The 15,422-nt window shown below is 39.3% G+C and overlaps 1 protein-coding gene across 1 annotated transcript; it reads left to right on the top strand.

Annotated features, from left to right (window-relative positions):
• Positions 1-7,483: 7,483 nt before the first annotated feature.
• Positions 7,484-15,087, top strand: tfa (transferrin-a). The gene is made up of 17 exons (XM_031854934.1): positions 7,484-7,592; positions 7,680-7,828; positions 8,942-9,044; positions 9,157-9,348; positions 9,785-9,914; positions 10,137-10,192; positions 10,951-11,114; positions 11,256-11,409; positions 11,511-11,671; positions 11,767-11,863; positions 11,956-11,979; positions 12,634-12,798; positions 13,155-13,305; positions 13,863-13,930; positions 14,023-14,177; positions 14,393-14,585; positions 14,730-15,087. The coding sequence occupies exons 1-17, from the start codon at positions 7,553-7,555 to the stop codon at positions 14,774-14,776; spliced, it is 2,049 nt and encodes a 682-aa protein (XP_031710794.1). The 5' UTR covers positions 7,484-7,552; the 3' UTR covers positions 14,777-15,087.
• The last annotated feature ends 335 nt before the right edge of the window (positions 15,088-15,422 follow it).

Below are 15,422 nucleotides of genomic sequence, written 5' to 3'. Positions count from 1 at the left end.
AATAATGGATCACTGATTGATGATGAGGCACCAGGGACTTGTACAAAAATACTTTTACCTCCCAGAAAGGATTGTTTAATGTCAGAGTTTATTTTTTTGCTCTTCTTGTAATTTTCTGTACCTGGGGACAGGTAAAGGGAGGCTCATTCTTGTTTATTTGACCCAAATTTGGTCTCTCACACAGTCCTCGTTTCAACAATTGTAATTATTTGGAAGGCAGGGGCACTAAGAGAAAAAGTCCGGAAATTGCAGGTCGGACATCTGTTACGCACTTGTGTAAATCTGAGAGCATTTGGGTGGATCTGCACATTTTTACTCAAGTTTCTATTGGTTAATTAGAGACTAGTAGATTGTTTTTGGATTTCAACTTTTGATACAGAAGGGAATGAATGAAGGGTGGTACATCTCATCAGTCGGACCTACACTGTACAGAGATGGCTTAGAGAGACTGATATTTAGCTGTAGTCACTGTTTTCTTTTCTTTTTTTTTTATATGCTGCCAAGAAAATATGCTGATGTTGAAATATAACCACCAAAAACCAAGGGAGGTTCTGCTTGGTCTTTTGTCCCAACTTCAATGAGCTTCACAGGCCGAATGTGATGAGACAAGTCATAGCATACAATGCAAACCAAAGGGGAAAGCAGCTACTCCTGAGACTCAACTGAAACAACAAATGTGTATCACTCTGTATTCTGTTATGAGGAATTATTTCAGTGTCCCTGCTTATTTTATTTAATCAAATTATGTTAGTAATGCACTTTAGCAACTTCATATAATTTGTTCTTAGTTAAGAGCCAGGGCTTCTTGTCAGATAGCCTAATTTGTTGGCATTTAGGCCTAACATTGACAATGTTTAGTAAATGTAACAGTATGGTGGGAGATGAGAGAAGCACCTCAGAGTTCAAACCAATGCCTCAACAAACCCGTTGGCACATTTTAGAAAGGATCTGGAGTGACGATGGGTGGAGTAATAAGATACCATGAGCTCTTTAGTAAGCTTAAATCTGGGCCATAGGTGGCAGTAATGGGCCTTCAATGCCAACAGTTCTTCAACACCTAAGTCCAGGATGAAGAAGACCACTAGCCAGTGTAAATAATGTAGGTTTTGAAAGTATTAAAATGAGCCTTACACATGTTTTATGAAGTAGGTAATGAATACAGTGTGTTCGTTCAGCCTTAAAGTTTTTTTTGGGTGATAAATGGTGTTGCGGGTGGTCCTGGAGAGTAGCTGTTTTCCTTTTCTATTAAAACGATACAGAGCCCTCAAGTGCTGGAAGAATGGAGGCGATGTGTGCCGCCATGTCAGTTTTTAATGTCAGAACAAGCTATGTGGTAGAATGCCAGCGTGAATCACGGGCCATTTAATGGATTTGTGCAGATGTTGCGATTTTTGATATGATGAATATAAGCAGGGTTATAACGATTAACAGCAATGTCACTAACTAAATTACTGGATGAATATTGAAAATCTCTAAAGATTAAAAAAAGAACAGGAAGACGTAACCAGCGCTCCAGTATTTTGGAAACAAACAGTCCCCCTTCTTTTGTCCCAGTATATCACTGTGATTCATACTGTGGATCACATTTAGTGTCAAGCGTTTGAAAATAAAATAAACATATCATTGGTTAGCATCTTCAAATTAAAATTTGTTTTTTTCATATTCCCCTTTGAAATGAGGGCTCCCAACTGACTATGGTAACAGTGTCTGTACGGGACATGGTCAGAGGTGAAAGAAAAGGACTTGCAGCTGTACAAACATGAGGACACTGCAGTGTGGACAGTACACAAAGGGCATTCCTTCACCTTCTTATGTGTTATGGGCAAAAGGAGGGTTAGGGTGGAAATGTGCTGGCAAAGGGCAGCGCTAACTTAAGTACTGAAGCCTTTTCCCCTTTGACAGAAATGCAGAAATCCCAGATCAGCCGCCTCAAATGCAAAGCAACAGAGATATCTTCAGGGTTTCTTTGCACGATGGCACCTGGAATTTACAAAATCGCAGTTTAAAAGGTCATCTTCAAATCGGCGAACTGTCTCCATTGCTTTGGATGTTTTACATGGAACTCTTGTTTTGATGTTTTGCTGTTTTTTGGAGCTCTACGGTTATAAAAACATTTTCAAACCCAGCTGGAAAAACACCAACAAGCTAAAAAAGCAAGGCTGATCTAGTTTCCTGCAAAAGTTGGATGTTGAGGAGGTTTAAATACTTTAACCTAACAGTAGAAACCTGCATTTCTTTCACTTGAAAGCTGAATTTATTCATCAGCGCTTAAAGGTTGATTAGGTAACCAGGACGGGGGCCCCCCTCACAACCTGCAGTGTTTGAGGTTTTGGCGGTTGCACATGGAGGATGTTGACCCCAGTCATCCATGGACCAGTCAGCTAGTTCTCAGAAAGAAATCAATTGAAGTTAATGTGTAACGTGTAACGTTTGTGGCAGATTTGAATCACCTGACTTGACCGATAACATCTGTTTGCAGTCCTTCCCATCCTGCAAATAAACAGCTGGATGTACCTACAGATAAAATGGGATTCAATGTGATCAAATTAAGAAAGACCTGATCAACTAGATAAATGTCACTTCAAGCTACATATTGGTGCGCACTGCACTCGAGTACAACTTTGATGTACTTGTACTAAGCTTGAGTAATTCCATTTTATGCTATTTGATACTTCTACTCCACAACATTTCAGACAGGAAAAAGACAGACTAGTTACTTTTGAGATTGTAGGCAAAAAAACATTTGACATGAAAATAAGTCTTTGATAAGCCCATAGAATGCAATACAATGCATTTTTAATGAAGAAACCAGTGATTGACTTGTTTAGCTTGAGATCCTTTACAGAACAAGCTGTGTCTATGAGTGATTCCACCAAAGAGAGACTCAAACTTCTTTCATTGTTTAATGTCCAAAGCGGTCAAGCGGTCCACTTTTTCATTAAAAAAAAGCAACAATGTGGCAGAATTTAGGGGTGTTTCATCTTTTGTTCTCCATTATTCAACTCGCGACCCCTCACATTTATCTTGTGACCATTTGGAGGGGGGGCCGACCCCCTGATTAGTTACCACTGGACTAAACTACTAAACTAGCTCCACCAGCTACAATGGCAACATGCTACTTTTGCACCCATGTGTTAATATTCAAATATTATCATGATATATCATATTTTATTATATTACATTTTTCCGCAGAACCAGTTCTTTTATTTATGATTTATGACTTTAAGTACATTTTGTTGATAATACGCTTTTATTTAAGTGGGATTTTTGAATACAGGACTTTTACTTGAAATGGAGTATTTTTCACTGTGTATTAGTACTTTATACTGAAAGAAAGTGTCTGAGTACTTTTGCTACCAGTGCACAGGTGTGGTAAAAGCTCACCATAGACATTTTTCATTGCAGACATTGTGACATGTCATAGCAGGAAAAACACAGGTGTATTTACTAACATTAATGAGGGGTGCATTCCACTTCGGGGAGGTCCTGGTGTTGTGCATGCTGGCTTATTGGGACACCGTTAACATTTTCCTGCCACGATAAGTCAAAATGTCTGCCATCACTGGGAATGACATGATACCATCATAAACAACTGGGACCAACTATCTCTGTTTCCTGATTAATCAGCCAGATGTGTGTGTTTCTTTCCCCCAGAAACTGTTTTTAAATGCGCTGATCAAGAGTCTTATCATCATGTGTGGGTGTCGAGATGAATCATCACCGGCTGAACAAAATGTCACGGCTCACTCCTGCACTCGACTTTTACATCTTACTCAACTGCAAAATACACAACCCCTTCCCTTTGGAAACACTTTTCTTTCATGTAGTAGTTTACCAATATTTTAAACAATATATTCAGTTCATATAAAGAGGCAGTTGCTTATGTACCAGAGCCCCAGAGCCCGGCGTCACAGACTGAAGATGTGTGTGTAGTGTCCAATCTATAATGCCTTATTAACCCCCTGCCCTGTATGCAGAACAATCATTGATAATAAGCTTATCCGCTCTGATTTAGCACGGTCAGGACGGCCTTGTGGACCGTAATCCCCGTCAGTCAGACACAAGAATCCCAGAGGTATTTCAGGAATATGGGTTGGAAAAATGTTAAATGTATATATAAATATATATTAAAAGTTGTTGCTTAATAGCCCTGAATATTCATATCATGTGGTTTTCTAAAACTTGTATCCTTCACTTAGCCTCCAGTAGAAATTCTGCTCACTTGAACAGAAACAGTACAAGAGTGGAATAAAAAACCATGATTGAATTTTTTTTTTGTATAGATAAAACATGCGTTAAATGTCTACTTGTGCTATACGGGACAGCCATGTCATTGACTTGCCGGCTGCGTTATCAAGAGGTGTCACTACAGCAGTGCTGCTGAGTGAAGTGTCAGCACAGACTGACAAAGGCACGGTAATCTGCGAGGGTTCAGGAAACTGTCACAGGGATAAAGACTCAAAGCCCGACTCACAAGGCAGATAATGAGGGAGTCTTAAATCTGCCAGAGAGCAGACAAAACCAGTGGCTATGAGGCAAGAGGGCAAACACTGGGTCAGAAATAATTCAAGGCAACATAGACAGATCTGATAAAGAGGGGAATGCTGGTTGAGGAGGATACTAGGTCTGATATATGATAGAAAACAGGTTTCAAGGGGGGAAAACAGTCACATGATGAGCTACGGTGGGAAACTGGTGGACAGGTGGGGAATGTAACACTTTTATCCCATTTCATTGTTTTCAGTCTTACATGAAATGAACCACTGGCTCATTGTCACAGTAAACATGTTCCGACACTAGACCTTGAAATCAAGGATCTGTTATATTGTTAGTTTTTTAGTTGCTGATTTAGTCACTCGTGTGGAAAGAAGGTTTATGTATACTCAGTGCCAGGTTTATCTCAGAGCTAGGGTTTGAGGGAGGTCAGGACACAGCCTGCAAGGATTCAGTACAAAAGGCACTTCACGGGCACCTGATCAACATTGAATTTTTGCAAGAAAACATTGTGTAATGTGCTGATTCCCTTTTTGAAAAACATTTGAATGCACTTTCCCAATCACTCCAGCAGACATAGAATACCTTGTGGTGGAAAAAAACTATTCAATAGTACCGAGTGAGTCCTATAATAATACTAATTAATAATAATTAATGAATACTGAAACAAGGAACATTGAGGAAAGAAGTTTGTCTTTAAAGTATTTATTCTCTGGCCAGAGAAGGCTCCACCATCATACAGACTGCAGTTCAGTCTGCAGAGGAAGACCCAAGAGTTCAGTTTCTGACATCTCAGCACAGGGAACATCAGGTATTTACAGTATAACAACTGATCAGCAGTTTCAAGCTCCCCATTGACCCCTCCAGTCGCCCCCTTCCTCTTCTGAGCCTTGTGACACAAAGAGATCTGTCTTTATTACCCTTGATTAGCCCTGGGAATCTTCACAGCTAAACAGTCTCTGGTTAAACTGCAACCCCATTCAGTTACATCCTCTTATCAAAGCAAAAGGCAGAGATAACCCATATGCTCCTGTTACCACTCTCATATGTCACATATATAGTTTTGTTGGTGAGTAAGGCACATAAACTAAGTACAAATGTACTAGCACAGAGAAAATTCTCTATCACAACCTCAAACTAAACTGCTTTGTATTACCTGTGCTCCCTCTATATCTATATACGCTTCCTACCACCTGTAGCTTGACCAAAACCTGAATATAACGTAGATATAGTGTGGTTGCATGACGCTACAGTTTTCATATCTAAAAGTATCTCTTTTGAAAGACTGAAGATGATCACTGGTTTGGCTGTGTTATTTGACTGTTAACCTGTATAATGCACACTATAAACAACGTTTATATCCTCTGAATATTAATGTCATTGGTTCTCCTGATAAGCTGCATGCTTCACAAAATGTAACCACTGATTTAATCCATTGTCCACATGTTGACAGGTTTCACCTCAGCGGTATTTAAGCTCAGCGTCAGTCACATTCATGAACTTAAGTGCAGCTGCATCGTTCATCTGGAGGGCCCTGTTTATGCCACTTTCCCTACAGAACAGAAACGTACGCACAGTATTCATGAAGTGGCCCATTTTATTGCTGAAAAATCCACTCAGGCTTTGTGTTCAAATATTTGCTTGACAGGAAAAATCTTAGTCATTTCATAGTCACTGATATATCTGCATCTGCATTTCTTCTGCTACAGCTGAATCTCATTTGTACTTTTGTATACTACTGATTTATTTCCTTTGGTAAATCCCATTGACTTGGAAAAGTATTTTCATAAGACACTGTTAGTTTACACAAGTGTGCATATAGCACATAAATAAATCACAAATGTAAAGAAGAACAGAGAATAAGTACAAAGCAGCAGGTAAAAGAGATGGACAGAGAGGGAGAGACAAGGAAGTTGTGAACATTCATTTAAAAAAAGAAACCTTGTGAACATCTTAGTGTCGCTTCTATTAGTTATGACTCACAAAGAGTTCGGCTCTGGAGGCAGGATTACCAGACAGGGCTCTGGTAAATGTAATTATTTTGCAATACATTAATATATACTTTGTCCTCTTACTCCAGAAATATCAAATTGGCTTCTTGACACATGCCACACAAAGCCCTCTTCTTAAAGAAAAGGGATAAAAAGATGAGGATATGATGGTTAAAATACAGTAATGTCCTCACAGTAAAAACATAACCGATCCACTCGTCTATAGTATCCCATCTTGGATATTCCAAAGTTGTGCCACCAAAGGCCTCTTGTGAAACATGCAATCTATTGTGAAAGCTATTGTGTGATATTTAAATATTTGGTGTACAGGAACAAAGATGGATCAATTTTAAAAAAAATGAACCTTTGCTCTTGTGTTGGGCAACATTGACTCTGTAAACACATGTGGGTCACTGCAGCGTTTCTCTGTAAAATACTTTAATAAACAATGAGTAGTCCTTCTGTGACATACTTTTGATACTTGAAGTAAATCTGACGGATTATACTGAACTGATATTCTGAACGCAGGACTTTTCCTTGTATTGGATTGTTTTTATTTTTAACAGTTACTATACTTTTACTAAAGTAAAGTATCTGAACAAAGTCTCCGAATAAAACCCAAAGCACGTGAACACACCAAAATAAAAAAATGTGATAAACAGAGTTAAAACAATGAACTGAAATAAGTTACACTACTATGAAATCAGAAAGTAGAACATAGTTTGAATGAGTTGGCAATATGTTATCATGTTTTTAATCATAAATTACCTCTTACTTTGTGGCATATTTAACTTTTTTTTCTGGTCCTCTGCGAGATTTCAGAGTTTCAAAGGAGTTTCAAATGGGGAGTCTGTGAATTTCCATTATGTGGACATTTGGGATATGTAGCCTAATCTCTGTTTCATGGACCAGCGCACTAAAGTACACACGCACGCACAAATTAGGAAACCTGAGCAAAGTTTTTTCTTTTCTTTTTTTCCCCCCCAGCGCAGTCAGAGGTTTGCTATAAAAGCTCGCGCTGCCTCCCGGACAGCCTGCTCTGCTGACCTGAGACCCCGCCGTCCAACATGCAGACTCTCCTCCTTGTGGCGCTGTTCGGATGCCTCGGTAAGCACATTTCATATTGTTCCACGGGCATGTTTTAACGTTTTAAAGCACATATTCATTGTTTATTTTTTCCATCTGCATTTGCAGCTGCCGTGTTCGCGGCCCCCGCCAACAAGGTGAAATGGTGCGTCACGTCGGACAAAGAACTTCAGAAATGTTTGGCCCTTGAAAAGAAAGCATCGGCGTTCTCCTGCGTGAAGAGGGACAACACCATCAACTGCATCGTTGCAATTAGGGTGAGGAGAGCAACATCACCCAGAGCACGCGCTCAATGAAATGTGCTCATCACAAAATGATTCTTCACATCTCTGTCTACGGTTTGATTTTTCATCAAGCTTGTGCATTAATCAAAATCTTAATGAGTAAATAAGTACAGAAGTGTTACTAGCATAATATACTTGAAGTATCAGTAATAGAAGTATACACTATATGCAGGCTGGCCCCTAATGTTACATTAATATACTGTTAGATTATTTATATTATTAGCCTATTATTGATGAAATAATGTGTAAACAACCTTTTAATCTTCTAACAGGTCATAGAGCTATTTTTGAGTACTTTACAAAGGGTTGACTACTTCTAGCAATCATAGTGCATCATGTTTATGTTGAACATGAACATATTATGACAAATTTATATTATAATATATTTTTATTATAGCTGTCGGAAAAAAGTAATGGAGTAAAAAGTACAATATTTCCCTCTGAAAACCTAATGTGGATAAAATGGAATTACTCAAGTAAAGTACAAGTACCTGAAAATTGTTCAGTACTTGAGTAAATGTTAGTTTATTCCACTTCCACAATGAGAAAAGAATCCAAAATGAATACAAACAAGCGCATTATTATTAGTATCAACAGTAAAAATACTTATTATGCAATATTTAAGATTGTTATCCTTATGTGTGATGCATTTATAAGTAAGCTGCAGCTGAACATATTATAGCTGGTTGAGGTGGAGATAACTGCTTTATTTGGTAATTTAACCTTCAACGCTGCATTTCATTTTAGACATTGATCATATGTTTTGTTTGTAGCATGTTGTAGATATGAGAAATACCTGTTAACAGCAGCCATCAAAGAAATGTAGAACGGCAAAAAAAGTACAATATTTCCCCCTGAAATGTAGTGGAATAAGAATAAAGTAGCATTGAATTGAAGCATTGAAGATAATTACCCATATCTCACCTTTGCAACAAAGTACAAGTGCTTAAATAGGTGTGATACTTTGCACCTCTGCATTTAGCTGTGAAGAAAATATGCATGGCACCATTCGTCACATGCCTTTGAGCTGCAGGAGAAATGAAACATCGTGTTGCTGGTTGATGACAGTTTGTTTTTTTCCATCAGGCTGGTGAGGCAGATGCCATCACTTTGGATGGAGGAGACATCTACACTGCTGGACTGAACAACTACGACCTGCAGCCCATTATTGCTGAGGACTACGGCATCTGTATGTTCACTAATCAGCTGTCTTTACTGGCCACGAGAGAGGATTTCTTATAGCATTTTAAATGAGCTACATGTTTTAACGTTTCGCTCCCAATTGTTCTGCATACATCCAGCTTCGGCGACCTGTTACTACGCTGTTGCTGTGGTGAAGAAGGGCACTACATTTAAGTTTAATGAACTCCGGGGGAAGAAATCCTGCCACACTGGGTTGGGGAAATCTGCAGGCTGGAACATCCCCATAGGAACTCTGGTGTCCTTGAATTTGATTCAGTGGGAAGGCGTTGAAGACCGACCTGTTGAGGAGGGTAAGTTACACTAAACGTTAAGCACAATCCTCAAATAGAAGTTACTACGTGTACATGTCACCGCTGATCACGGCGTGAAATGTGGGCATTAGCTGTGTCAAAGGATAAACAGTTGAAAATAACAATTAGTAAAGCTAGTAATCCCATTTCCCAAAATGGCATACTATTCCTTTAATATAATAACGTTTTCTTGGCCTTTACTTTAACGCCAACTCAAATATTATGTTATTTAAAACAGCTTCATGTTGGCAAAAGAGCAGTTGACTAATAAGTAGGAAAGATCCAAATAATAAAAAGCAATATTGAGACTTTATTTATGGATTCTGGTCAGTCTGTCTTAACGTTGTGGGTGGTGGAGCTGCTTTACAGGGACTGGGACTAACTTTAACTTACTGTTTCTAAAATCTTTGCCACGGATCGGCTTTTTGTTTTGCAGCGGTGAGCAACTACTTCCATTCCAGCTGTGCCCCGGGGGCAACAAGGAGCAGCAAACTATGTGAACTGTGCACTGGCGACTGCTCCAAGTCCTACAGTGAGCCTTACTACGACTACAGCGGAGCCTTCCAGTCAGTATTAGTCTCTGATCTGTGATCCTTCTCAGTTCTGCTACGGCTTTTACTGTCCTCTATCAACCTCTGCACATGTATCTTCCAAATATGACCACAGATCCATCCTGTGACATTTGAATCTAATCCGATGCCTTCTTCAACCCAGTGGAAATACACTATACTGTTGGTATCAAACAAACCACTAATGTTGATGTACCTGTCGACTGGTCTTCTTAATAGGTGCCTGAAGGACGGCGCAGGAGACGTGGCTTTTGTGAAGCACCTCACTGTACCAGGTCAGTATCACACAGTCATCTATTCTAATATGAATCATGGACTCATAGTAATGTAATGTAAACTGGTCTGTTGTTTCAAATCTGCAGTATGAGACTAGTTAAATGCCCTAATCTTCATGGCTTTTACATTTCATTAGATAATATACCATATCATTTTTATTAAATTAGATGTTTTTATATTTCTCAATTACAACAAAGCAAGCAACAGCCCTTTTGTCGGGCATCATGACGTATAAATCACATTCACTGGATATTATGGAGAGCAGCTTTTTATGTAAATGACATGATTAAGAAGACAAAGGGAGGAAAACCAAGGAAGCACTTCCCCATCTTCATTGTTCAAATGGATATATATCATATATTCTGTCCATCTTAAAACCAAGCCAATTATCTGTTGTAAGTGGATCACTCTGTAACTATTTATTATATATAATATATATATATAAATATATATATATATATATATATATATATATATTTGCAAAATATAAGCCTGTATCATACTCATATGAGGCTGTTTTACTGTTGTATTACACCTTTATTCAACATCACAGCTCAGATTCTCACTCTTGGTGATAATTGCCACAACTAATACAATATTTGTGTCATTTGCCAAAAATATCTATAAACAAAGTACTCCTTTGATGAACCATAGACTTTGACTTAACAAAATGTGCTAGCGAGAAGATGGGTCAAATGATTATTTAGAAATGGAAGATTGTAAGAACTTTTGTTTTATTACTGTGGCACACTTTCAGATGCGGAGAAGGCCAACTACGAGCTGCTGTGTAAAGATAACACCAGATTGCCCATTGACAACTATAAAAGCTGCCACCTGGCCAAAGTACCAGCTCATGCTGTTGTCAGCCGCAAGGACCCACAGCTGGCTGAATTAATCTGGACTAGCCTCAATTCAGTTCAGGTATGATACTAAATATTTGTACTGCGCAAAGAGTGAGTGGCACCGTTGAGAAACACTGTAAATCTCGATATAAAGTGATTCATTTAAACATGTAACTTGTGGGCTTACATCATGAGTGAACTAACTTTTTTGTCTTTTCAGGAATTTAACCTCTTCTCCTCTGAAGCCTATGCACCTTCCAAAAACCTGATGTTCAAAGACTCAACAGTGAAGCTGGTGCAGCTGCCCACAAACATTGATTCCTTCCTGTATTTGGGTGCTGGATACATGAGCGTCATCCGTTCCCTTAAGAAAGGTACTTTTAACAGAAGCAGATAAAAACATACATATTAATCTTTGAGCAAACTCAATTATTAGACTGCAGACCCTGGTTAATGGTTGTACTTCACTCTCCAGAGCCGACAGGCACCACATCCACTGCCATTAAATGGTGTGCCGTGGGCCGCGCTGAGACGAGCAAGTGCGACACGTGGAGCATCAATAGTGTGGATAATGCCAACACCGCCATTGAGTGCCAGAATGCCCCCACAGTTGAAGAGTGCCTGAAAAAGATTATGGTAAAACAGTCTTCCGTCACAACCTTGAGATTTCTCTTTGTTCAGTTTTGTGGCATTTGTCTCTGATTATCTGTTATCTCTCTGTTATCCTGTAGCATAAAGAGGCTGACGCAATGGCAGTGGATGGAGGACAGGTGTACACCGCTGGGAAGTGTGGTCTGGTTCCTGTTATGGTGGAGCAGTACGACGAAGGTGGGAGGCTTAGATAGCACAGACCCCATGCCACACAATGTATTTCACCTTTTCTACATGAGCAATATTTGAATCTCTGTCTCTCTCCACAGCGCTGTGCACCGCCACCACTGGAGGTAATTACAGACTAAATCAAATGTTAAGATATCACCTACATTAAAACAAAACAACATATGTTTAGTACTTAGAAAGTAGGTTAGACAAGTGTGTGATTTGGCTGTAATGCAGCCTTGAGGACCATCAAAAGAAAACATTTCATCTATGTGACTATATGACAATAGCAAAAATCCTAGACAACATCGAGTTGATATCACTTTGATGTTTATGTGTTCATTTCGGAATAATTTCTGGGGAAGTTTTCTGAAAAAGAGCGAAGTAATTTGATGCTTATTATGAGGAAAATAGGAATTTTAATTCCATTTTAATTTAATTAAATAATTAATAATGGACACTTTATTCTCCATATATTTTGAGTTGTATGCTTCACTGTACACAGACTTCACATTTTGGCATGTTCAGCTCACCTGCTGTGCACTGGCTAAAATACTTTCTAGATTATGCTAACAGTTTACATGGAATTGATTAATATGAAAGTGTAACAATGGAACACTGTATTTCTCAAGTAACGCTGATTATTATTTGTAAATTACGAAGCAGAAAATGTGTGTGCATCTCACAGCTTTAAGAATTTAAATGAAATAAATGAATACTGATAACTGTCCGACGGATCGTTTTTCGATTCCCATCCTTCTGTACTTTCACTCTTGTAGCCACAGCCTCCTCTTACTATGCTGTTGCTGTGGTAAAGAAGAGTTCAGGGTTGACCTGGGAAACCCTGAAGGGCAAGAGGTCTTGCCACACAGGCATCGGCAGAACTGCTGGCTGGAACATCCCCATGGGTCAAATACACAAACAGATCGGTAACTGTAACTTCAGTAAGTGACTGTGTTCATCTTCTCTTGAAAAATCGCAAATATGTGAAGAAAGAAACGCAATGCCGCCAAGATTACGTTTCCTATCAACCATACGAGGAAATGTTTCAGTGACCGCACAGTATGCAAATTTGCAAAATGTTTACATATTTTATTACAAAGTCCACTTGTAGCAGCACCATTCTTTCATGGTTGCAGCATGTTTAGGCAACTCAAAGCACTTGGTAAGGTTTAAGTAAAGAAATATTTAACAAGAAAATCATTATTCCTTCGTGTAGCAATATATTTTTAGCAGACATGGTTGCCTTTTCCACACACTGAGTGTAACACCAACACATTCTATCCCCTCCTCTCCTCAGCCAATTTCTTCCATAGCGGCTGTGCTCCCGGAGCAGACCCCAGCTCTTCGTTCTGTTCTCAGTGCGCCGGCAGCGGCAAAGCCGTGGGAGATGAGTTCAAGTGCAAAGCCAGTTCTGAGGAGCAGTACTACGGCTACGCTGGAGCCTTGAGGTAGGACGCAACAGTGCAATTTTACATGCGCATATGTTCAAAGAATAGTTTGACACTTCGGGAAATGCGCACATGGCTCTCTCCAAAGTTCTACCAGCGGTTTTAAAACTCACTAATTATCTGTATCTGATTTGTTTGACTAACATGTAAAAATGGCAATTTGTGGTTTTAGGGGGACTTTCAAGAAATAGTAAAGGTGCAAACTTCCCCTTAAACCCCCAAAAATTGTTTTTACACTTAGATTTCCCTTTGGCTTAAATAAACAAGATACATTGTTATTTCAGGCCTATTTTCTAACTTTTGAAGAGAGCCAGGTTAACTGTTTCCCCCTGCGTCAGTCTTTATGCTAGGCTAAGCTAACCTAACTGCCTTCCAACTCCAGCTCTTTACTCAGCACTCCGACATGAAAGTGGTATCAATGTTCTCATCTGACAAAGCAAATACATGTATTTCCAAAGATGGCAAACTATTCCTCTAATTACTCTTCCAGTTCACCCTGATCAGGGTGGAAACCCCATCTTCATATTGCCCAAGTTATGTTTTTCATATCATTATAGATGTCTGATTGCCAATGCCGGCGATGTTGCCTTCATCAAACACACAACCATTCTAGAAAACAGTGAAGGTAAGAGGCTGACACTGACCTGTTTACATCTAAACTGCGCATGTTTCGTTTCGTATAAAACTATAAAATTCTTGCTACTCTTCTTGTTAAAGTCAACCAGGACGACTACCAGCTGATCTGCCCAGTGAAGAGTCCGGCGGCAGTCACCGATTATGCATCTTGTCACCTGGCTGTTGTGCCCGCCCACACTGTGGTGACTCGTCCAGAGAGCCGCGACGAGGTTGTTAACATTCTCTCGGCACAGCAGGTCAGTGATGAGGCATAAAATACCGGGTAAAAGAGTAGAAGAGTAAGAGTCAAAAAAGGGCATTTTTGCACACTTGTTTTTCATTTTACAGGTGTTTTCCTCACTTTCAACAGCATGTTTTACCCTAAACCCCTGTTTTTTCCGGCCTTGATATGGATGTCTAAATTACTAGATCAAAGGACTAATTTAAATCTTCCTTTTATTTCTCTTCACAGACCAGATTTGGTGCCAGTGTCACTGATGACTCATTCAGCTTGTTCAAGTCAGACCCAGGAAACAACCTCCTCTTCAAGGACTCCACTAAGTGTCTCCAGGCGGTTGCCACTGGAACAAACTATGACACGTTTTTGGGAAAGGGGTACATGGCTGCCATGGATTCGCTCAGACAGTGCACTGAAACCACTCCAGGTTTGTACAACTGTTGGTCAAATCAAGAGTAACGTGACAGTATAGAGATCAACTTAGAAAGTGTACCTCTGTATCAAAGACACATGACATACAGCCTAAATATGTGTCTGTAACATTTTTTTTGTCTTTTTCTGTTCCCAACAGATCTGGAGAAATCTTGCACTTTCCATTCCTGCCAGGAAAAAAACTAGTGACAACCACGGAGCATGTGGTGCCTCACTCAGCCCTCCATGATTCGGGCACCTTTACCACACTCAACCCCAAAATTGCCATGTGTATTTTCTTACCGATCTTGTTGTAGACCTGTTTTTAGAAGAACAACCAACAAACAGATACATTGCACTACCATTACTTACAAATCAACTGTCCTGTGACCAATCATGTCCACATCTAGCTATTTTCATGCTGTTGAAACATACTGTTACATTACCTGTGTTATGGGATCAACTATGTTTTGTTAACGCGTGCCTGACTTTTCTCAAATAAAGCCTTTTTAATGCTCTTTTTTGGTGACAGTGGTTCGTTTTTGTAATAGTGTAATGTTAAGGATTTCCTTAAATATCACTAAAAAGTACACAGTTGTACATAAAATGGACAATCTTATCAACTTTGCTTCCAATGCCAAAAACAGTCAAGAACAAATACTGCGGCTTATTGGCTGTAATGTAACTTTAAAGCTTTGTTGTAAAACACTCCTGGGGTACAAATGGACTGATACAAAAAGTACATGGGCTTGATAAACATTATAACTGGTACTGTATAAGAGATGCAATACAACATTTCTTATCACCAAATAACCACTATAATTATAATCGTAACAATTGTACCTGTAAGTGA

This window comes from Anarrhichthys ocellatus, unplaced genomic scaffold (genome assembly GCF_004355925.1).
Source record: "Anarrhichthys ocellatus isolate YVR2014 unplaced genomic scaffold, GSC_Weel_1.0 scaffold15, whole genome shotgun sequence".
Lineage (NCBI taxonomy): Eukaryota > Metazoa > Chordata > Actinopteri > Perciformes > Anarhichadidae > Anarrhichthys > Anarrhichthys ocellatus.
Note: the sequence above shows the minus strand (reverse complement) of the source record. Positions and strands in the feature narration are given on the sequence as shown.

Excerpts from the sequence above, each read along its gene's own strand:
- tfa (XM_031854934.1), top strand. The coding sequence starts at position 7,553 with ATGCAGACTCTCCTCCTTGTGGCGCTGTTCGGATGCCTCG. Across the intron at positions 11,115-11,255 it reads CTAGCCTCAATTCAGTTCAG|GAATTTAACCTCTTCTCCTC; the intron begins GTATGATACTAA and ends TTGTCTTTTCAG. Across the intron at positions 14,178-14,392 it reads ACATTCTCTCGGCACAGCAG|ACCAGATTTGGTGCCAGTGT; the intron begins GTCAGTGATGAG and ends TTCTCTTCACAG.